Genomic DNA, 22,349 nt, shown 5'->3' with positions numbered 1-22,349 from the left:
CTTCCTGCCGTGAACTATGACTTTCTTCGTCCCATGGATTTTGAACAGGATTCCAAGGACAGGATGTGAATCGACAACTATAATACTGTCATCTGCCAGATTGTTGTGGCTACATGGCCAGTCTTACAAGGTGTACGTCTACAATTGCCGTCCACGGTCTCACAATGCGCTTTGCTACTGTAGTAACCAACCGAGAAATAAAAGGACATCAATATTCATTCATCTAGTAGGGATATGGTTCTTCGCAGGCATGCAGACAACAAAAAAAAAAAAAGAAAAGAAAAGAAAACTAGCAACAAACAACGAAACTACTCGTCCTTAGCCCACGGCAGACTAAACGTGCCCGCCCAGTCCTCGACCTCCTGGCGCAGTTGCACGATCTCCGAGATCTCCTCGCCCTCGCCCACGTAGTCCAGGAAGGCCTTGACCGTGTTCGGGTTCTTAACGCCCTTGGCCGTCGCGCTCTCCTTGGCGGCCTTGTCCAGCTTCTGGGTGATGACCACCGCTCGGTCCACGATATCCGCCACCCGACGGAAGTCCTCCGGCTGGAAGCCCCGCGTCGTCATGGCGGGCGTGCCCAGGCGCAGGCCACCGGGCTTCAGCGCCGACCGGTCGCCGGGCACCGTGTTCTTGTTGCTGGCGACACCGCACAGCTCAAGGACTCGCTCCACACGCGCGCCGTCCACCCCCCGGTTCTTCAGGTCCACCAGCACCAAGTGGTTGTCGGTGCCACCGGAGACGATGTTGTAGCCCAGTCCGCCGCTGCTGAGGGGCGATCCCAGTCGCTCCGAGAGAGCCTGTGCGTTGGCCAGTACGGTCTGCTGGTAGGTCTTGAACTCGGGCGACTGGGCCTGTTTCAGCGCCACGGCCAGGGCGGTGATGGTGTGGTTGTGAGGCCCGCCCTGGTGGCCGGGGAAGACGGAGGCGTTGATCGGACCCTCGAGGTCGTACATCTCCTTGTTGCCCTTCTTGTCCGTCCGGCGGACACCCTTGCGGTAGAAGATCATCGCCCCGCGCGGACCGCGCAGGGACTTGTGTGTAGTGGTCGTCACGATGTCGGAGTGGGTGAACGGCGAGGGGAGGACGCCCGCGGCGACCAGACCGGAGATGTGCGCCATATCACTGAGCAGATACGCACCGGCGGCATCGGCGATCTCGCGCATGCGCGCGTAGTCGATCAAACGGCTGTAGGCCGAGGTACCGGCGATGATCATCTTGGGGCGGTAGAGAAGAGACTGTTTCGCAAGGCTGTCATAGTCGATGAGACCCGTCGACTCGTCCAACCGGTATGGCAGAGTCTCAAAGTACTTCGAGATGAAAGAGATCTTCTTGGTAGGTGTCTGGTAGCCGTGGGACAGATGTCCGCCGTGGGGCAGGTCGAGGCCCATCAGGCGATCGTGGGTGTTCAGGACGGCAGAGATGGCGTACAGGTTGGCAGGGGAGCCGGACAGAGCTGCAATCAATTAGACTAGGGCCTACAATATCAATATTGATAAGTTCAATGAAGGTACTCACGCTGCACGTTCACGCCCCATTCTTCCGGGTTGAGACCGAAGGTCTCCAGCGCTCGCTGCTGACAGAGGCGCTCAGACTGATCGATGAACTCATTGCCTCCGTAGTACCGAGCTCCAGGATACCCCTCGGAGTATTTATCTGGTGAACGTCAATATTCATTCCCGTACCTCAGTCAAGTGTGTTCGAAAAGGTGGATGACTGACTCTGCATAACACTGCCCAAGGCATCGAGGACGGCCTGGGAGGTGAAGTTCTCGGAGGGGATGAGGTTGATGAAATGTTGTTGGCGTTTTTTCTCCTGCAAAGATCATACTCCATCAATTCCCCGTCCTGAATACATTCCTAGCAGCTGGACCAACCTTCTGGAGGATCTGGTAGATGGCGGGGTCGGACTCTTCGAGGTGGGCGGAAAGCAACTATACTCCGATGGTCAGTACGGGTGGTATGACATCAGACATCGCCGGACCATGCGAGCGATGCTCATCGGGGGACCAGAACGCACAGTTTGTTGGACTTCAGGGCTGGAAGAGGAAACAGAACGAGATTGAACAGGCATAGAAGGAAAAGAAGCGACCGCCGAGCGCATAGGACGAGGGAGCACGAAGGCCGGCTTCGCAGTGCGCGGGAGCAGGCGCGAAGCCTGTCGTCCGCAACGACCCAACATGATGTGTGGCGTGATGTAGTGGATGGTGAAGTTCTGAGATTGAAATGGAAAGAAGAATCAAATGAATTGATCACTGAAGACCTCGAGACACGCGACAATCGGAAAAGTCGAAAAAGAAGCGAGGTTCTTTCCCCGGAAATATAAGAGACGGGGGAGACGGGGAGAGGAGCGAGCAGCGAGCAGCGAGGGACGACAACGGCGACCTCGGACTGGAAAGGCAGTTGCGCTTCCTATCAGCTTGTCGGACAACTGCTGCTCCTCCGTTGCCCGCGGGAAGCTGTTTCCACTAGGCCGGAAACAGACTAGCATCTCCGGGCGGTACGTGCCCTCGGAAGAACAGAGCGGCCGCTTGCCGAGGAGAATTGTTTTTCTTCCTCGCCCGATTGCGGTTCGGCTTCTTCCTTTTTTCTTTTCTTCTTCATCACACAACTAAATCCAAGATGAAGAAAGGCGTTTAGCTTGCCAGTTCTCGTGGATTGTCGACTTCGGTCGACTATCCCGGGCGATGCTGACCTGTCCCCGCCTCCAACCATCCTTCTGGGACAAGGAACCATCCGATTGGAATTGGGACGTGTGTGTCTGTTGATGCCGACTGAGATGTCCGTGGGAGGATGACCCTTCCCAAGTAACTCTTTGATGTTAGGGGTTACGAGTCTCGCACCTTCAATATGTTATAGACTGTCCAATAAACCCAATGCAATGATAATTATGACTGGATCGATATCCCCAAATCATCTTCTTCGTAGATCTCCAAACCTGTGCACCAGGTCTTTCTCAGTCTGAACCTCTTCGTACTTGTTCTTTCCAACCTGCGTTACAGTACTGGTAAACTGCCCAGTTGGCCACATTAATGGCTTGGACCAGAGCCCAGTACAGAAGACTTTAGCAAGCTAAACTGTCGCTTGATAGCCTATCTCACGGAATCGTTACTCGCCAAAACTCAGCTATCCAGACAAATCACATTTCAAGCAAAGTTCTATCGAGTTGCTGCTCATTGAAGCAGAAACCCGCAGCTAGGGGCACAATGCCTTTCTCAGGTCTCTCAGCAAGCACGCATAACAGACAGCCAACATGAAAAGGGCAACCATCTCCAAATATTGATACAAAGAGCCATTGAGCGTTGGCAAGCAGGTTACCGTTTATCAAGCAAGAAGCAAGGGAGATACGCCCGTCCAGAAAACCTTGCTATATACAACAGCAACGCCAGCCATAAGAAGAATTCTATATACGTCTATACTCCAACCTAACCACCATGAACCAACCAGGCCACAGCGGCAGCCCAGCCACACACGAACGCAACGGTCAGAATTGAAGCACCCGCCCGATCCCCAGCCGTGATCTCCGGCAGCTCGTTGGGTGGATTCTTCGGGGCGGTGCCCGCGTTGGGATCACTCTTGCTGGTGCCCCCAGTCTCCGAAGTCAGCGGTCCTTGGTGACTCTGTTCTTGGCCCTTGTGGGCAATCATAGTGGAAGAAAAGACGCTCAGCGCACTCATATCAGACTCCAGCGAAGTCTCCCCATCCCAAGTCGCCTGGTGCCAGCGGCGGCCGCATTCAGTGCCCGATTTGCCGCCAGAGCATTGCTTGGCCGCTGCCAGGGCCGATTGCTGGATTTTGGGGATGATCTCGCCCGCGGTGTGAGGCGCAATGGTGGTGGTGAAGGTCAACCAGGATGACAGAAACCCCTTGAAGCAGTCTTGATTGCGATCGCACATCATGTTCGGTTCGCAGGAGATCTCGGACATGATGTTGCCGCCGAACTCTTGAGGGAAGAACTTCTGCAAGGTAGTTCCGAGCAAGCCGTCTAACGCCTTCTTCCACTTGTCTCCCCCGTTGGTCTAAGTCTAGTTAGCTTCCTGCAGTCACTTGAGGGAGATCCTATGGTAAGGACGGTGTCATACGTGGTTATACATATAGGCAGCTCCACTGATGTACGTTCCGTAGTTGTACGTCCACTGGAGATCGCCATGGTCTTTACACTCCGTCTGCGTGGTGGTCGTATCAGCAATGGACCACTGGTCCTCCCTCAGGAGCGGGGTGGTCGCCATCCAGTCGTAGATCTTCTCCGCCCAGTTGCTGTACGTCTCATTGTTGGTGTAGCGCCCCAGTCGCGCCGCTAATTGGAAGAGACCCCCGTTGGAGATCGCATTCTTGGTGGTGTATCCAGCCTGGTAGGGCCACAGCTGCCAGCGCAAACCACCTTGACAACTGGTCGTGTCCCAGCGGGGTACTTGAGTGTTGAAGACCCCCTGCGCAAGCGACAGCCAAGACGGTTGGCCGTCCTCCTCTGGGTAATTCAACTCGGCGGCCGTCATTGCGGCCAGCCCCCAGAACACCTGGTCATCGTTTCCGAGGTAGTTACTGTAATTGGCGGGGAAATAATCGTTCTGGCCCTTCTGCCAGAGCATACCCTCGGTGGTGACGGCGTTGTAGGATGTGTCGCCGGTCCAATACCAATATTGAATCAGCGTCATAAACATGGCGCCTCCTTCCCACCATGTATCTACCAATTTGCCCGGGATCTGCCCAGATTCGTTGCCGTGGTAGTAGCTCATCATGTTGTAGGCTGCCGTCGCGGCCGCATTCTTGATCGATTCTATGTAGAAGAAGGTCAGTGCTTGGCGCATGAATCATACTCGTGAACAGGAAGTATGCGCTTACGCTCATCATTGAGATCTAACTGTAAGGCTCTGACTGTGTGCTGCCCGACGGTGAGGACGGCCAGCAGAGCCGTCCACCAGCGCGGGGACAAGATCATTCTCTATAGACTATGAGAGGTGTCTTAACCGAAGGAATGAGGCGGCCGCAGCCTCGACATGCGCCGGCGCGTGGATGAAGGGTGCAGGGACGAGGGCGGAAAGGGATTGGCAGAATGCGGGAGGGGCTCGAGATCGAGGTCGAGATCGAGGTCAAGGTCGAGGTCGAGGTCGAGGTCGAAAATGAGGAATGAAGGGAGATTCCACGGGTTTTAGATGGCAGGTATGCGGACTAGGGCGCGGGGGAGGGCGCACTAGGTCTGACGTGAGGTCACTGCTTGTGGGGTCACGAATGAGTCTATCATGAAGGGACTGTAAGAGTTGAGTCAAGAAGGAGGGAGAGAAGAAGGAGAGACTACGGAGGGAAGGTAAAGTAGGTAGTAATCCATTGTGGGAGTAAAAAGTTGTATGGCCATGACGGCATTAGGCTATTTAACGAGAGTAAGAGGGAAGAGGGAAGAGGGAAGAGGGAAGATTCTGCCGTGGTGTCACATTGATGACCTAGTCAGTTGGGTCAGTTGGCAGACAGTTGAGTCGGAATAGGTAAAAATAGGATACTACTAGTAGTAATCAATCAGTGTATCCTACCCTACTTTCAACATTAGGCTACATCAGATGGTACCTTCCTGTCCCTTTTCCAGGGAAACTAAACTAAATCCGGCCAAGTGGTCAGTGACCCTGCGGGGAAAGGGTCCAACTCGACTCACGGGACTCAAACTGAACGGTGGATCTCCCGCACTGCACGGCTCCAGAGCTGAGCTTCCATTCAGGCACACCTGCTCCTTTATGATTTATTTTAAATTTACTCGCAGCATTATCTGTGCTTCGTTATATTTGGACAGCAGATCAATCAATGAGCATGTGGGATATCAAAATCTTAGAGGATCCTTTGCGCATCAATTGTTGCACATAACACCGGACCGACCATGCGGCTGCACGCAATATATTCTCCGACCGGAACTCCAGTTTCATCACCAGTAAGTCGGCAAAACCACTCACTGATACATCAATCCAGGGACGAATTTCAGCAGCAGTCCCTTCCCACTAGACCGAGATCATACGAAGGAAGAGCAATACCTTGAACATCTTCAATGCTCACATGGTTAAATGGGTGGCTTTTCCACGCGTCGATAACTTTTTCTCTGGCCTATTCTCAACACGAGCTGCCAGGTGTGATAAGCCCCATGCTTATCTTGTTATCCATGCAAGATCCAGACTAGGAGGATCGGCGATCAGGCCAACGCTGCAGAAAATTGACAACCAGCCTGGGTGCAGGGTCCTTTAGCAGCTAGTTATATGCCTTTAGCTTATAGCATATCGAAAAGGGTCTATAGAACGGTAATTACTGCACTCCAACTCGAAGCGCGCTATGTAAACATACATCGTCCCGGTCTCCGGGATTCTAAATCACACCTGATGGGAACCATAAAATATCGAGTTTTATTTATTACCCCTTTCCACCCCTCGCTGGAAATTATTTTCACACAAATTCGCCTCAAACCCGGTCACGTCTACGAGGTGCCGCCCGGATGATGTTGTCGACACGTAGAAGAAGCTGCAGGAAATGAGCATGTTAGCATGAACCATCTGAAAGTAGTGGAAAGAGCAATTCGTAGGAAGGGCGTTCTTACCTCGGCTGCTTCCGACGCGGACGAGACCACAGCCTTCTTCAGCTTGTAGGCCTCCACGACGCCCAACTCGCGCATGTCGGCGATGCCACCGCCGGGGGTGAGCAGGTCCAATCCGGAGCTGGTCATACCGTTGTTGATCGCCTGGCGCAGGCGGGTCACAAGGTCGCTGGAGTCCAGACCAGCGTTGTCGGCGAGGGTGGTGGGAAGCTGCTTCAAGGCCAAGGCGAACGAGTCGACGGCCAGCTGCTTCTTGCCCGTCGTGTTCTGAGCGGCCTGCTCAACAGCCTTGGCCATGACCATCTCGGCACATCCACCGCCAAGAGTCACACGGGGATCCTTGACGGTCTGGGAAAGGACAGCCAAAGCGTCGTGAAGGGAGCGCTCAGCCTCGTCGAGGAGCTGCTCCGTGGCACCACGGAGCACAATGGTGCATGCCTGACCGGCAGCCACGCCCGAGAACTTGATAAGAGTATCCTCGCCGATGATGACCTCCTCAATAACATCGCAGTGACCCAGCTTCACCTGATCGGGGTGGTCGAAAGTCGAAGCGATCTCACCGCCGGTAACCAGGGCCAAGCGCTCAACGCCGTCGAAGTCGGCATGCTCAATCGACATGATACCGGCTTCTGTGAACAGCTGCTCGGGCCAGTTGTAGATAAGCTGGCGGTTGACAAAGCAGTTGATGCCGTGAGCCTTGATCCGCTCAACCTTAGCCTTCATCTTCTCGCGCTCGGCCTTCTCCAGCTCAGCCAGCTTGCCCGTCGATTCGACCTTCACCCGGGCGCCGAAGATCTTCACCTTGTCCGTGTCCATAGCCGTGTTGGCGACCAGAATCTTGGCGTTCTCCAGGCGCTTGGGCTGGTTCACACCGATCTTCTTGTCGAGAATGAAACCTTCATCGAGGTACGAGTCGCTGAGCTTGCCACCGGCCTTCTTGATGATCTGGATGTGGCTCAGGTCGGTCGAGCCGCGGAGGCGGAGAACAGCATCGCAGGCGAGGGTAGCGAAGTGCTCACGGTCTTGGGCCAAAACCTTGGAGCTGAGGGTTGTGCGAGCGATTGAGTGGAGGTCTTTGCGGAACAGTTCCTTATCCGTGCTACGATCAACGGCGGCCTTCTCCAAAGCCTCCAAGGCAGCCTTGCTGGCTATCCGGTAACCTTCGATGATAGTCTGAGGGTGGATCTTGCGGTTGACCAGCTTCTCGGCTTCCCGCAGCAGCTCGGCCGCCAACACCGTCACAGATGTCGTACCGTCACCGACCTCGTCGTCTTGAACTTTCGAGATGTTGACGAGGACCTTGGCTGCGGCGTTGTCAAGGGCAATCGACTTCAGAATCGTGGCACCGTCGTTCGTAACAAGAATATCACCGGTCGACCTAAAGGCAACGATGGAATTAGCCCACTGCTCGCGGTCGGCAACCCCGCCTTGCTCCCATCAATCATCCCACATACGCTGACTGGAGGATCTTGTCCATTCCCTTGGGACCCAGAGTACTCTTCACAAGATCACCGACGGCGATAGCACCGACGAAGGCGGAAAGACGAGCATTTTCTCCTTTCTCCTCGATCACATCGTCGGCGAAGATCTGCGTGGGGTTGGCGAAGGACTGGAAGCGGGTCAGCACTGACTATCGATAAAACAGAGACAAAGAAGTGGCAGATAAACGTACCATGATGACTGTAGATAGTAGAAAAAGATGGCTACCGTCAAGGGAAAGGCTGGCAGCTCAGGGGTTGCTTGAGCTAGACGGTGAGGACGCAGAGAACGGCCAACTCTAGCCAATGCGGGACAAACCAGAAAAGTTCGTGATACTGCCCGACCTGACCGCCCGCCCCGTCTGTCGCCGGTCTCCTGTCGTCCATCGCCCTCGTCCACTTCACATTTCCCCTCAATTACAGCCTCACTCACTCATACTTCGATTCATCATGCCTGCTGAAGAGGAGCAGAAGCTGGCATCCGCCAAACGCCCCATATCCGCCGTGGATGGCGGCGATCAGGATGGTATGCCCGCATGATACCTGGAGGATTAGCACACGGTTGCGAAACAAGACATCCTCGAGCTCGATCAGTTGCTGACGCTTTTCCCTAGGTGACGACTCGTCATCCGATGATGATTTCGGTCCAGCTCTTCCCTCCGCAGATGCCCCGAAGAAGAAACGCCGCAAGCTCCCTTTCGAGAAAGTCTACGTGAATGCGCTGCCCTCGTCGCCGCGGTACTCCAAGTCGCTCATGCACAAGGATCAATTGTCCTTCCTCACCGTAACTCCGCATACTGATTTCCTGATCACCTCCTCGATTGATGGCGTCGTCAAATTCTGGAAGAAAATGGCGGTTGGCGTGGAGTTTGTGAAGGAGTTTAAGGCGCATTCAACCGAGATCAAGCATGTCAGCGTCAGTGCCGACGGAAGGAGCTTTGCGACGACCGGAGCAGACAAGACTGTCAAGATCTTTGACGTTATAACTTTCGGTATCTTCTCTACAGCCATGTTTCGGTTGGACGTAGTCTGACGTTGGTTGCAGATCTATTGGCTATGCTTACTCTCGACTTCAACCCGCGTTGCGTCTGCTGGGTTCATCGCCGTGGCGCCTCATTGCCGCTCCTGGCAGTGACCGACGAAGGAAGCAGCATGATCCAAGTGTTCGATGGCCGTGGCGAGAACCCCACCCCATTACATACCGTCAAGTCCATCCATCGCAGCCCCGTGGTCGCTATGGCTTTCAACGACGCGTACGACTGCGTCATCTCCGCCGATGAGTCCGGTATGATCGAGTACTGGCGGGCGGGCGACGGCTCGTTCGAGAAACCCGACAACGTCTTCGAGCTGAAATCATCCACCAACCTCTTCGAGTTCAAGAAGTCCAAATCCACCCCTGCTTCGCTGTCCATCTCCCCCTCCGGCGAGCAATTCGCGACGATCTCCTTCCCCGACCGCCAAATCCGCGTCTTCGACTTTGCTTCCGGCAAGCTCTACCGCAAGTACGACGAATCCCTCACCACCATCATGGAGATGCAGCAGGCTGGGACGGCGCTCTACCAGCTCGAAGAGGTAGAGTTCGGCCGGCGACTGGCGGTGGAGCGCGAGCTGGAGAACCCCATCACCAAGCCCAAGGTCAACGTCCTCTTCGACGAGTCGGGCCACTTCATCCTGTACGGCTCCCTGCACGGCGTCAAGTGCATCAACACGTACACCAACCGGGTGGTGCGCGTCTACGCGAAGGACGAGCCCTTCCGGGCCCTCAACCTCGCCATGTACCAAGGGCAGCCGCAGAAGAAGGGGGTGGTGACCGTCTCGATGGCCGCCAGCGCCAACCCGCTCCTCCAAGAATCGGAAGAACGCGACCCGATCCTCGTCAGCACGGGCTACGGCAAACTCCGCTTCTACCTCTTCACCAACGAGACGGACGTCTCCAAGTCGACGCGCGACGTCCAGAACGAACGCCTCCGCGAAACCGGCGCCGGCGGCCGCGAGGCCACCGCCGCCCACAAAGCCGAGTTGGGCACGTCAGCGATCCTGCACACCACGATGGGCGACATCCACCTGCGGCTGTACCCGTCGGCGGCGCCCAAGGCGGTCGAGAACTTCACCACCCACGCCCGCGCCGGGTACTACAACAACACGATCTTCCACCGCGTGATTCGCAAGTTCATGATCCAGGGCGGCGACCCGCTCGGCGACGGCACCGGCGGCGAGTCCATCTGGGGCGGCGAGTTCGAGGACGAGTTCTCCAGCCTCAAGCACGACAAGCCCTACACCCTGTCCATGGCCAACGCGGGGCCCAACACGAACGGCAGCCAGTTCTTCATCACCACCGAGAAGACCCCCTGGCTGGACGGCAAGCATACCGTCTTCGGGCGCGCCGTGCAGGGCCTCGACGTCGTGCATAAGATCGAGAACACCAAGACCTACAAGGAGAAGCCCGAGCAGGATATCAAGATCGTGAGTATCACGGTGTCGTAAGTTGACAGAGAGGAGATACTACCGCTAGCGCTCTTGTTGATGTTGTTATTTCTTTTCCCCTTCCGCAGGGCCTTGGGTCACTATGACTGGGTTCGCTGTACATCTAGACTTATATCCGTCATCAGCCATCGGGCAGCTTTGTATGAATCACGACTTATTTTTAATCATAGCATATTCATCCATCATTTTTTTGGTGTTTCTACTGATTTCTGCATGTGGGCGAGCGCAGGGGGTGATCCCTCTTTGGATAAAACAGGACAGACTACGATAGTATCTCTGGTGCAACCGGTAGCATACAAGTTGTCAATGAAGCGAACGATTTGGGTTTCCCCGATGACTAAAGAGACCATAGAAGGTTGATCTCTCTAACCCCACATTGGATCAGCAATATGCAAGAGGACAGACATTGGAAGATGACAGAAGAAGAATATATTCGATCGAAATATGACGTGGAAGTCAGCCGCATGGAAAATGCCTGAGCCAGGAAACTATGCACAACATTCGGAACAGGATTTGTGTGATGCGAAGTGAAGAAACGAAAGTTAAGTGATGCTTTGTACTGTGCATTTTGAGGGAAACAAAAGAATCACTGGTACTGTACGGCGGCAAATAATCAATACCCTTATAGACAAAATCAAAACGCCGGATATATGCAAAGCTCAGCGGGAGGGACCATGTCTTTTCGTCTTGTCCTTGAAGGGGTAACTGCAGGGGCTATCGATCCATGGCATATGGTTTGCCAGATGAATGGAAGAGGTAGAAGAAAAGGAGGGTGTTGCCTTTCAGTAGATTTAGACCAGCCGCCAGTTGTTCAGAGACAGCGAAAAAAGGTTCCTGCGATGACTAATCGTGGACATTGCCTTCCAAACCAGACCTCCGTGAGTCTGGTTTCACCGAGCCACTTCGCGGATTTCGGTGTCGCTGTCGGATACGGGTTGCGTCTTCTGCAGACGGGATGACGTGCGCGCTGGTCGGGGCCCGGGGGCATTTGCAGCGGCGGCAGCGGCAGCGGCAGCGACGTTGGTGTGTGAACTGCTGGCGATGGAGCCCGGATTCTGGGCGGGGTCATACTGGGCGGGCATGAACTGACCCGGCGCGCGTGTATCAGGTCCCGGCGCGGGACCGATCTCCTGCTGGCGGGCGGCCAGCAGAGCGCTGTCTGTGCCACCCGTGGCTGCGGCGTGATACAGACCCGGGTACTTCCGATCATGGCGGCGCTTCGCCCACACGCCCACCACGCTGATGATGCTGAACCCGACGACCAGGATGATGACCATGATCACCCATTTGTAGTGTGTGGACCACCTGCAAAGCGACACGTCAGCAAAGGTTGCGCCCGCGTTGAGGAGGGATGGTTCGTCCCGGAATACCTACCAAGCGTTGGAAGCGGCAGTCCTCCGATATGCGCGGATCTTGGTGACTGACTGAGCGGAATGGGCCTGCCATTTTTCCTCCTCGTTGTTCGTGCTGCCAGCGTCGGCGAGTGGGGCTGCGACCGCGCAGTAGTCGTTGTACCAGGTCCGTAGTAACGAGCGATCGGAGGCATTGGTGCACGTATCATCGCAGACGGCGTTTGAGGAAGTGCGAAGCTCGGTGAGATTCTGTGAATGGCAGAAGCAGGAGGCGTAGGTGGCGGAGTTTGTCTGCGGAGCGGCAGGCGGCAGGCATTCAGATTGGGCTTGGAGGAGGACGGAGCAGGTCAGGCCGCAGGAGGGAAAGGAGGAAGAGGCAGCGGAAGGTAGGATAGCGACAGTTTGCGCAGGAGCGACGGTGGAGGCGAGGAGGGCGAATAGCGAGAGGTATGCGATCAGAGGGAGGGATCGCAAAGTGGTCGTCGGTCTGGCAGGAGCAGCAGCATGACTGGCGGTCCAGGCCTGAGGCCAAGGTGCCATGACGACTGCTTTTTTGGCGGCTGAAGTTACGGCGGTGGGGACCGTCAGGAATGTTTACTGACGGGTATAAACCATGATATGTCGACAGAATAGATCAAGCGAGAGGACAGCGGCGAAGGAGGAGGAGAGACGACTGAATAGGTGGAACGAGTGACGAGAGGAGCCCCAGGAGAATACCGGAAGACGGGGCGCTGTATCTGTCGACTTAGTCGGAACCCCCGAAGCTAGACGAAGAAGGAATGGGGGGGAGGAGGAGGAGGAGGTAGGGAGGGGCGGAGAGGGGAGGGAAAGGGAGAGAAGAAGGTAGAGAAAGGAATTGTCGGTCCGAGGAAAGGAAGATAGCCAAGAGAAAGAGAGGGAGAAGGAGAGGGGGGGAGGAAGGAGAGAAAGCCTGTTCTGGGCGGGACGATGTTGGCGATGATGATGAGATTAAGTGGCTTGAAGAGTGAGAGTAAGAGAGTGAGTGAGAGGGCGTAAGTGAGAGACTGGAGTGAGTGAGTGAGTGAGTGATTATGTTACTGGTCAGTGAAAGGAAGTTGCGCGGCCTGGAGTGACTATCGCCCAGTTGGGCGTAGTAGGAGTACTGTTTCCTGTGTATTTCCTGTGTATTTGCCCGTCGGGACACTTTCTGGACACTTTCTGGACCCTGAAGCGACCTTGGCAATTCTTCTCTCTCTCTTGCTCGCTGCTCTGCTGACCCAGTCATGCTCTCTCTTTCTCTTTCTCTTTCTCTTTCTCTTTCTCTCTTCTCGTCTTGTTTTGGTTCTCGTGGACATTTACCGGATCTCACTGACACTAACATCGTCTCCCCCCTGTCACTACTCCGTCCTTACCATCAGCTCATCCCTCTCCTCTCCCCTCACCGGCCATCCGCAAGCCCTGTCAGATTGACCTGTGAAAAAAAAATATGCAGGCCACTATGCCCAATAACCTCGTTCCTGGGCTCCACTGGGCTCCTCTTTCAATGATGCAATCCGGTGGATGCCCGTCCCCATCGCTGGTTCCCCAGAATGCTGCAGGAAATAACTACTCGTACCCACTACGTACCGGTGAACTACTCGTATGCCTAAGGATTAACTATGAAATGGCTTCCTGGCCCATGAAGTCATCGTTACCATATCGCCCGCCGGGTTCACCATGCGAGCTCCTCAGTTTAGAATAGTTTAACCGAGTTAACTTAGCATTGTCGATCGCATCTCGTGTTGATCCAACTCGATTTGAACCTTGATTTAGCCTGCCCAGGATCCATGGATCAGCCTAGAATCAATCCCGATCTCATTCCAGGGGCAGGGGGATTCATTCCCCGGGACTGCGTGGTTGCTGTCAACCACGCCAACTCACACTCACATTCGTCGAACTAGATGAACGGTCGCTTGCATCGAAACTCGAGACAAATGGCGCCCCGTTGCCTGACTCGAGGAATCATCCAAACTCGCCCAAGGCTTATCAGCCAAGGGAAAAGCCGGCGTTGAACGTTGAACTGTGCGGCGTTTTGCCCAACCAGGCCTAGTCGCCCCTTTCGCGGATCCAGTGGGATGTCAAAGCAAGGGATCGATCTATATTCTATTTTCAGCACACTTTGCCCGATCGGAAACTTCATGTCTTGGGTCTCCTTCCATGCAAGGTGCACATTAGGTCGGGACCGCCGTCTGTTCGCTTTCAAAGTGAGGTCTAGTCCTATGCTTGGAGCCCCGGCTCATCGACTTAGAATGGCTGTGTCAGACATGCGAAACATTAGCTATGGGCCCAGAACATGTTTCCCACGGAAGTGGTCATGATAATAGGCCAGCACTCGTGCATCAATCTTCCTAGTCGGGACAATCGACAATGCAGAATGATTCTCAATGACTACTTGTGCGTGGGTGGGAGCACTGCCCATTGTCGCCGATCGAAGATCCCATTGGAATGTCAAACTACACTAATAACACTCGATGAGGTCTCTCAGAGTCCATTCGAGCGCATCGAACTTCTTGATCTGTTTTGCCTGAAGACGGATCGAATAGAGACTTTACCGCTGTCTTCTGGAGTTCGCCCATCAAGGACCACCAACCGATGAAGCCTATTTCAGGCGATGCTCGCGCAAACCTCAGGCTAACCGCTGTTCATAGTTCAATGCGACCATCGCACAACAGGCCACCCCCACTAACCTAAAATGCTCTCTTTACCAGTATCGACAACAGACATCTCATCAACCTTCAAAACCTCTTCGCATGCCTTGACGTTTTCGTATCGCTCAGCAGCCACCCATCCCTCAGATCCAACACCCAATACCTCCCTCGACAGCCGCTCTTGCTCATTCAACTCCACCTGCGCAGTGTTTAACTGCAGACACTTATTCACCTCGTCTTGACTATACGCGATCGGGCAGGCTGAGGCGTCCGCATCTTCCGATCGCACAAGCCGATCCCAATTCATCGTCAACTGAATCAAATCGGCCTTGAGGGTGACATTATCCCCATCCCAGGGAACGGCCGCCTGGTGGCACAACCTCCGCCGCAAGACTCCCAAGTCCCCCGTCAGGGCGGCCTGATGGGACGGGTTCAACTTGGCCGTCGCCGTGAGATAGCAATAATGCAGCCAGCGGCTTCGGAAGAGCTCTCGCTCGCAGCGTTGGTCTGCTTCGCTCAGCCTGTCGAGCCCTTCCGGCAATCTTGGCTCCTGCAGTAGGCTGGGGATATCGCCATCCGCGCTTTGAAAGTTGGTCGGCACCCCGCATTGCAGGAACAGCGGGCAGATAGTGCTATACTGCCAATCGATCAGGCCCGTAATTTCCAGGTCCTCATTGACAAATATGTTGCTGGGTTGCAGGTCTGGATGCCGAATCGTGTGTCGTGTCAAGGACGCGTCGCTCGGGACCAAGTACGGCGCAACCCGGAGGTAGTCGCTGAGATTGTTGACATGGTCCCTAGGTGACTGCTTGTATGATCGATTCGCGGGGAGAAGCTTCGATGCTCGCACGGGCTGTCCATATTCCTCGAGATATGCAATCTCCTTCCTGGCCCCGGCAGCCAAGACATCCAGGGGGCTCGTGTCTTTTCCAGTCAGTATCGACATGCTCAACCATCTGCAGTCAGGAGAAGAGAAGGTCGCGAATAGTCTTACATGGTCCACGATGCACCGGCAAGATCCGGCGTTTCCCCAACCAAAGCGCCCGTGTCACTTCCGGCCCAATGCAAATCGGACCCTCCCCCACGGCACCCGCCTCGTCCGCAACTCGCACCGTCTCCATGCACTGCAGGTCCCGCTCAAAGAAGAGACTCCCACTCGCGGGGAAATCGAGCGCGAACAGCCTGGCCTCCAGCTCTACGACCCTGTCCACCACCCCCGCCAGCTCCTGTTCCGACAGATCGAACCAGCGATCCGTGAGGCGCCGTCCCGCGGCGCACTCCATGAAGATATACTCCGTGCCCACGGCGTTGTCCGCTGTGGCCGAGTACCCGTAGATCCGGGGCACGGGGAACCCCCGCCGACGGAGGTATTCGATGGTGGCGACCTCGCTCGCGACCAGGAGGTACTTGGGCTCGGTGACGGGGTAGGGGATGCGGGCGACGAGCTGGAAGCCGTCGCGCATGGTGACGAGGAAGGTGCGGTTGAAGCCGCCCTCGCCGAGTTTCTGTAGGCTCGCGACCGCGGTTGCGGGGGCGTTGATCGCGGCGGCGGCCAGACGTTTCAGTTCTGCGACGTTGAACGGGCGTCGGCGTTGGGACCGGCGGAGATGCTCGTCGTGGCTAGTGAAGCGGTGGTCAGTCCTGCACGGTGCGGTCGGGAATTAAGATCAGCTACAGACATCCATCGTCCCGATGTGTAGTTGAAAAGGTCTGACGTAGAGGAAGAATTGTGATCTTGATCTTGTTGCCAGCGCCGTGTGGTGGACGTGAGGTTTCTAGTGTGCGGGTTGGAAGCATGCGGCACCCTAAGCCGCGGCCATAGTGGGCGTCTGGCCTCGGCCAGGAACAGCTTCATGATGCCTGGGACAGGAACGTTTCATTGTCTGCGTGACTGGCAAGGAAACGAGTGCACGAGCAAACCAGCAGATGAAGTTTTCTCTGGATAAATGAGGAGAGAGGAGAGGAGAGGAGAGGGGAGAGGGGTCGGCGGAACGTGATTTCGACCGCCAGCTCGGAGGAAGAAGGTCGTCCCTTTGGTCCGATGCAGGAATCATCCCATTTCCCCAGTGCCGAGGCGCGCTAATGCAGTCGGGGAGGAAATGAGATTCGTCGATCCTCTGGTCGTTGCACCACCACGGGAAATCCGTGCTTTGTTGCAAGGTTGCGTTGCATGGAAGTGGGGGTGAACAGGGCGGGTCTGCTTCTTTCGACTCCTACAATGACAATCAAAACCCGAGGATTTATCTATGCAGGACACATCGATATCTCTCCTTGAAATCTAGTCATGGATGCTGTTGAGTATTCCGAGCCTTCACGCTTCTAATCATTGCTGCTGTCTGACTTGCATCGCGGGGCGTAGGACCAAATTGATAGCTATTCAAGGAAAACGCTCACGCGACAATACCAATGGCCGATTATACAAGCCCTGATCTCGAAGCTAGTGATGTCGCCCACCCATTCCTTCTGCTCGCTCTTTACTTTCCCTCGACCCAATGCATGCCACTTGCTTCCTCGCATGAGATTGCTTCCGTAACTCGAGATCATAAAATCAAGCATGGGCCCAGATGCAAGACTAGCTCGAAATTAGAGGCAACTGTCGCTCTTACTCATACCGGACGGACCAACCCGACCTCTTACCGAGAAAAGAGGCCCTTCCAGCGCCCAAACACCATCGAAATGAAGCCTCGACATCACGGTATCCCAAGGTGCCTGGGACTCCAACCTCTCACTGCGCAAAACGGCTTATATGTAATGTGAGTCATAATCTCCATATCATGCGAGGCTGGCCCCGGAGGAGTTCACTGTTCACCCTCAAGTTAACATCCATGATCACCAGAGGGTATGCTTCATTATCTGCTCAAGTTGGTTCTATAGGCAGTGGTGCGTCCGTGTTGATCGACCTTTCAAAAGAACCGGGATTTTGACACTTCCAACACGGCAACAGACCAGCACGTACCAGGAATAGGATAGAGTCATAGCACCTCCCTGACAACTCGGCGTACCGTCAGTCCGTGCTGGCCACCAGTCACCACGGATTCTCATAGGCATAGGTCGGCCCGCCCTCGACACGGAAGACCGCGACGCGGCCCACGGTGAAGGTTGTTTGCCACGCGGGCGAATCTCCACCACCACTCTCAGTTCTGGCATGCTTCCTGGTCAGCTCTTCATACCCACCTGAGGGTGTGCCTGCAGCGTGGCCGGTCCCGCGCAGGAAGGTAGCCTGTTTTGTGTCCGCGTCAATCTCGAGTGCCACCCTCGATTGATCGGGATCCCCGATGCAGTGGCGGGGGGCGGGATGTCCGGGAGGACTGTTGTCTTCCGGGGAGAGTGAGAGAGGCATGCTGCTGCGTCCTCCGGTCCAGCGGAACAGGCTGAGCCGTGGCTGAAGCTGGAAGAGAAGCTGTGGACGGGCGACGACGGGCGATTTGTCTTTCTCGGGGGGCGGCTTGTCGTCGTGTTCTTTTGCGGTGGGAGGCGTGGCGAGTGTGAGGTCACGGAAGAATGCACCCGCCACTACCTTGTCCGAGTTGTGGGCGTGATCCCCCAGAAACAGGACGAGATACGCGCGACCGGCCGGATGGTCGTGCGTGGTGGCTTGCTGGAGAATATGCCGCAGGTCGAGGCTGTCGGCCGAGCCTTGGAAGTTCATATCGTAGCAGTTGTGGAAGGTGATCGCCTGGACTCTTCGTGCCAGTTCCGAACGGTGGTGGGTCTGGAACGGCGGGATGAACAGTGAGACTGCCCGGAGGATCGCGTCCATAGTGTCCGGTGCGGAGGATCCGGTCTCCAGATTCGGTCGCTCCGTGGACAGGCTGAGTGAAAACAGAGTGGCCCACAGCTGATGGAACGATTGTTCGAGATTGGGCTGGTCCGCGCAGGCATCAGCGCTGGGATCCGCAGAGTGGCAAGGAAAACATACCAGAATGTCCAAAGCCCGGAGCACCATCTCGGGAGCCAGATACTCGCTCTGGTCATGACTGAACGATCGGACCAGGACCCCCGCCAACTCCGCCTGGTCCGCACTGGGCTCCTCGAGGAAGCCCTGTTGATACTCTCGGTGGTGGTGGGTCAGTGGCTGGACTCTGAGCCTCAGGACCAGGCACAGTAACGCCGTGAAGTCCCCGGCCCTCATCGCACATTGGCCCGTTCGCCCCCCGAGCAGACTTTCCGCCAGCGGCTGCACCTGCTCCGGCGACGGATGCAGTTTGGGGTGGGAGGGGAAGATTGTGAGGATCGCGTCCGTCATGTCGTTGGCCACGAAGGTGTCGAAGCCGTCGGTTGGTGGATCTGAGCGTGACTGGCGGCGATCGACCCGGCTGATGCTTCGGAAGATGCGATTCACCCTGAGCCCGCAGGTGCAAGGCTCGTCCAGCCGGCCCCAGCAAAGGCCGAAGTCATCGCGTACCGTCCCGAGGAGCCGGGTGCCCTGCCGCGACAGCAGGAGTAGCCCACGCTCGAAGGCGGGCTGCTCCACCTTGCGGTCGTCTGCCTCCAAGAAGGTAAATGGATGGTAGGCGTAGAAGCAGAAGCAGGACCAGAGGACGTCGATCGCCGTGTCGGGGATGATTGTGTCGGGATGGGTTCGGGCGAGGTGGTCTTCAAAGCTCTTCCTCGACCAGTCTGAGACAGTTACCAAAGATTGCGTCAGTCTCTGCTGCGCTCTCGCGCGGCTAGGTAGCACTTACAAGGCGGATGCTCGTGGGTCGAGTCTTGGATGCTAGACGCGGCGAAGATGGACTCTGGCGGGATGGAAGTGGCTACTTCTCGCACGAGGTTGATGTGCAGCTCGGATAAGAGCGACTCTAAATGTATATGGTTAGCACCGATCAATCGATCAATCGATTGATCAATTGATTGACTGACCCCGTGTGGTGGTACGAAGGAAGTGTGCGATCTTCTTCTTCTTGTCTCTGAAGAGTATGTGGAACACTGCCTTTTCCAACAGGGTAGTCATCACTGGCGATTCTTCACAGGACGTGGCTTGTAGGGTTGTAGAAGGATGTTGATGGCACTGCAGGTTGCAAGTAGCCAGGCGCAGGAAGTGACTGTCAACAGTGGCTAACAAAACTCGGACAATAAGAGGGCGACAAACCCAAGCGGTATTACAAGAATATGGAGAGGCAATTTGTTCAAATGCTCACTCTAGACAATTCTCCACTCCAGAAATGTTAGACTGATCAACTCCTGTGAGACGATGCTGGCCCAAGTGGCTCAAAACAATCGAGAACAGATATACTGGAGTAAAACCCGTGCGCGGCCCTGTCGTTGTACCTGTCCTTATCTCGCATGAGAATGTCGGAGTGCTTGTTTCATTGTGCCAAGAGATGCCGTGCCGTGATAACCGCGTAAGCACTAACTACTAACTTAACAACAGTTGGACTGAAGTCAGGCCTGAACTCGCAACGACGTGGTTGCTCAGCAAAGGCCGGCAATAGAGACGTGTCCTGACCCTCAGTGAGTCTCTCACCACTTCAAAGTCCAATGCACGGAAGAACACCTTCCTTGGAGGAAGAACCAGACGAAGAGAGCATCTGGACGCCCCTCCAGCTAGCCGCCGCGCAAGGCGATCTGCCCCATGTGAAGCTTCTCCTGAGACAGCTCTCCAGCAACCCCAACGAGCCCGCCCGCGGCTACTACGGCCAAACCGCACTTCAGGCGGCCTCAGCCAACGGCCATCTCGACGTGGTCGAGACGCTCCTAGCCGCAGGGTCGGAAGTGGATGCGCCCGGGGGCAACAACGGCGGCCGCACCGCGCTCGCCCTAGCCGCAGGCGCCGGTCACTTCCCCATCGTCCGCCATCTGGTCGCCGCCGCAGGCGCGGACATCCGCCGTCCCCCGCACAAATACATGGGACGCACCGCCGTGCAGGCCGCAGCGGAGGGCGGCCATCTCGAGATCTTACGATGGCTGCTACACCAGCTCAAACAGCCGCCCGTCGCGGAACTCAACGCCCCGCCGGCCAGCAACCGGGGCCGGACCGCGCTGCAGGCCGCGTCGCTGGGCGGCCATGACGAGATGGTGGACTTCCTGCTCCATGCCGGTGCGCATGTGAATGCACCAGCCTCGAGATATCATGGCTTCACGGCGCTCCAGGGCGCGGCCTTGAACGGTCACCGGTCCGCCGTCCGTCGACTGTTGGCGGCTGGGGCGGATGTGAACGCCCCCGGCGCGCGGTACAATGGCTACACGGCCCTGGCGGCAGCGGCCGAAGGCGGCCACGCGGACATTGTGCGACTCTTGCTGGACGCCGGCGCGGATGCCGCCCTGGTGTCTGGGAATAAGAGTTGGACAGCCTCGCGGTTTGCGGTTTGGCGGGGACAGAAGGAGATCGTGCAGCTTCTAAGTAACTAATCATGCAAATGAAGTTTGCTTACGAGAAGTAGTTTGTGGATGGAATTATTGCAGTACGCTCGGTGTAGTCAAGTTGTCGATAGATGCGCGCTCAGTTGGTGATCTGTATTGGCAGTAGGGTATGAAAAGGCAGCTTGATTCCAACGCAGAACTCAATTCGTGGTGACAGTCATATTTGGTGCTGGTGACGGTGAGTGGCTTTTGCAGGGTGAGATAGACGAGTATCGCAAGGTCGAGCCACCTGGTTGCGCCGACAATCTGTTGCTCCCACAAGAGCAGCGGCATCCGCGTTTCGCCAAAGAACGGGTTCGAATATCGACTTAGGTTTTGCTAAGGTCGAGGAGAGCGTGATCAGTCATGTCGACCCCCCCGCTTCCCGTGGGTCTGGACGTCACCGCGCAGGTGGCGCATCAGCCAAATCAGCCGAGTCATTCAACCATCAACCCAGACTCGGGACTAGGGCTAAGGTTCCACCATCTATCATCTATAATACGCATTAATGGACCCTACCTCCTCCTCTCACCTCCACCCAATCCAACTTCACATCATAAGTCAATCAATCCATCAAAAATCAACCTTTTGAAAAAGAGAAACATCCAAAATGCCTCAAATAATTCCCTACTCCATCCCCCCGACCCCCCTGATCCCCAACTCCCACAAACCCCTCCTCCTCTACAAGAACTGCTTCCTCGACCCGGCCACCGGCACCGTCAACGCCCAACTCGCCTACGACACCTTCCGTCAGAACCACTGGACCCCGCGCTGGATCACCACCTACGGCCACGCCCAGCGCTCCCACTACCACCCACACACCCACGAGGCCATGATCGTTCTGTCGGGACCCGGCCGCATCCGCTGGGGCACCGCCGACCTGGCCGACGATCCAGCCAAGCATACCTACGGCGTGGCGGGCACGGACTTCGAGGAAGGCAGTGTCTTTGTGGACGTCGAGGCGGGAGATCTCTTTGTCATCCCGGCGGGCGTGGCGCATAAATCTTATGATGTTGCTGCCGCGAACGAAGAACCCGTGGCGTTGACGGGGGGTGGGGCGCAGAGGATCGAGGCGGCGGATGAGAGGGCGTTTGTGGGGGAGTTGCAGGCCACCGGGAAAGTGAAGGGGTTCACGATGATGGGGGCGTATCCCGGGGAGGCGACCTGGTCGTGGGCGGAGGGAGGGAAGCATGTGGGACGGTTTGGGGAGGTTTGGGGGGTGGAAAATGCGGTGCTGGATCCGGTGTTTGGGCGGGAGGGGGGGATTCATGTTTACTGGGGGAAGGGGAAAGGGAAGGGAAAGGAGAAGGGGGTAAAAGCGGCGCTTTGAGGGATCAGTTAATGTAAGCACTGTGTGGATCTTATCATGTAGCATACCTGAGACCTCTCAGCTCTCTGGTATGTATTCAGCAACCTGTCATCTGTGCAATTATAGAACGAATCATCCAGAAAGTGACAACACGATGGTGCAAATCAATTCGGTA

At 56.0% G+C, this 22,349-nt stretch overlaps 9 protein-coding genes across 9 annotated transcripts; 3 read left to right on the top strand and 6 right to left on the bottom strand.

The window, feature by feature from the left end:
* Positions 1–261: 261 nt before the first annotated feature.
* Positions 262–2,381, bottom strand: BO72DRAFT_447948 (serine hydroxymethyltransferase). The gene is made up of 5 exons (XM_040944675.1): positions 2,017–2,381; positions 1,874–1,930; positions 1,719–1,812; positions 1,516–1,653; positions 262–1,453 (listed from the first exon to the last, which is right to left on the bottom strand). The coding sequence occupies exons 1-5, from the start codon at positions 2,176–2,178 to the stop codon at positions 309–311; spliced, it is 1,596 nt and encodes a 531-aa protein (XP_040801503.1). The 5' UTR covers positions 2,179–2,381; the 3' UTR covers positions 262–308.
* A 1,040-nt stretch (positions 2,382–3,421) lies between these two features.
* BO72DRAFT_458722 (glycoside hydrolase family 76 protein) lies at positions 3,422–4,935 on the bottom strand (the record flags this gene model as incomplete). Its single annotated transcript, XM_040946392.1, has 3 exons — positions 3,422–4,015; positions 4,079–4,773; positions 4,839–4,935. The coding sequence occupies 3 exons, from the start codon at positions 4,933–4,935 to the stop codon at positions 3,422–3,424; spliced, it is 1,386 nt and encodes a 461-aa protein (XP_040801502.1).
* Positions 4,936–6,261: 1,326 nt separating this feature from the next.
* BO72DRAFT_403836 (chaperonin-containing T-complex subunit CCT2) lies at positions 6,262–8,286 on the bottom strand. Its single transcript, XM_040942245.1, has 4 exons — positions 8,234–8,286; positions 8,016–8,170; positions 6,565–7,939; positions 6,262–6,488 (listed from the first exon to the last, which is right to left on the bottom strand). The coding sequence occupies exons 1-4, from the start codon at positions 8,234–8,236 to the stop codon at positions 6,429–6,431; spliced, it is 1,593 nt and encodes a 530-aa protein (XP_040801501.1). The 5' UTR covers positions 8,237–8,286; the 3' UTR covers positions 6,262–6,428.
* Positions 8,287–8,461: 175 nt separating this feature from the next.
* On the top strand, positions 8,462–10,704 carry BO72DRAFT_527644 (WD40 repeat domain-containing peptidylprolyl isomerase). Its single transcript, XM_040950125.1, has 3 exons — positions 8,462–8,565; positions 8,654–9,031; positions 9,085–10,704. The coding sequence occupies exons 1-3, from the start codon at positions 8,490–8,492 to the stop codon at positions 10,521–10,523; spliced, it is 1,893 nt and encodes a 630-aa protein (XP_040801500.1). The 5' UTR covers positions 8,462–8,489; the 3' UTR covers positions 10,524–10,704.
* A 264-nt stretch (positions 10,705–10,968) lies between these two features.
* Positions 10,969–12,517, bottom strand: BO72DRAFT_106244 (uncharacterized protein). Its single transcript, XM_040938910.1, has 2 exons — positions 11,898–12,517; positions 10,969–11,828 (listed from the first exon to the last, which is right to left on the bottom strand). Exons 1-2 carry the CDS (start codon positions 12,413–12,415, stop codon positions 11,414–11,416), a joined length of 933 nt encoding a protein of 310 aa, XP_040801499.1. The 5' UTR covers positions 12,416–12,517; the 3' UTR covers positions 10,969–11,413.
* Positions 12,518–14,239: 1,722 nt separating this feature from the next.
* BO72DRAFT_428741 (phosphotransferase family protein) lies at positions 14,240–16,511 on the bottom strand. The gene is made up of 3 exons (XM_040943041.1): positions 16,203–16,511; positions 15,518–16,143; positions 14,240–15,447 (listed from the first exon to the last, which is right to left on the bottom strand). Exons 1-3 carry the CDS (start codon positions 16,376–16,378, stop codon positions 14,558–14,560), a joined length of 1,692 nt encoding a protein of 563 aa, XP_040801498.1. The 5' UTR covers positions 16,379–16,511; the 3' UTR covers positions 14,240–14,557.
* Positions 16,512–17,548: 1,037 nt separating this feature from the next.
* Positions 17,549–19,764, bottom strand: BO72DRAFT_477354 (uncharacterized protein; the record flags this gene model as incomplete). The annotated part of the gene is made up of 4 exons (XM_040947437.1): positions 19,387–19,764; positions 19,209–19,325; positions 18,443–19,143; positions 17,549–18,388 (listed from the first exon to the last, which is right to left on the bottom strand). The coding sequence occupies exons 1-4, from the start codon at positions 19,475–19,477 to the stop codon at positions 17,549–17,551; spliced, it is 1,749 nt and encodes a 582-aa protein (XP_040801497.1). The 5' UTR covers positions 19,478–19,764.
* Positions 19,765–20,004: 240 nt separating this feature from the next.
* Positions 20,005–20,874, top strand: BO72DRAFT_458716 (ankyrin repeat domain-containing protein; the record flags this gene model as incomplete). The annotated part of the gene is made up of 1 exon (XM_040946391.1): positions 20,005–20,874. The coding sequence occupies one exon, from the start codon at positions 20,005–20,007 to the stop codon at positions 20,872–20,874; it is 870 nt and encodes a 289-aa protein (XP_040801496.1).
* Positions 20,875–21,475: 601 nt separating this feature from the next.
* On the top strand, positions 21,476–22,195 carry BO72DRAFT_458715 (cupin domain-containing protein; the record flags this gene model as incomplete). The annotated part of the gene is made up of 1 exon (XM_040946390.1): positions 21,476–22,195. The coding sequence occupies one exon, from the start codon at positions 21,476–21,478 to the stop codon at positions 22,193–22,195; it is 720 nt and encodes a 239-aa protein (XP_040801495.1).
* Positions 22,196–22,349: the final 154 nt, after the last annotated feature.

Source organism: Aspergillus fijiensis (genome assembly GCF_003184825.1).
Source record: "Aspergillus fijiensis CBS 313.89 unplaced genomic scaffold BO72scaffold_22, whole genome shotgun sequence".
NCBI classification, from domain to species: domain Eukaryota; kingdom Fungi; phylum Ascomycota; class Eurotiomycetes; order Eurotiales; family Aspergillaceae; genus Aspergillus; species Aspergillus fijiensis.
This window is presented reverse-complemented; position numbering and strand designations above follow the sequence as displayed.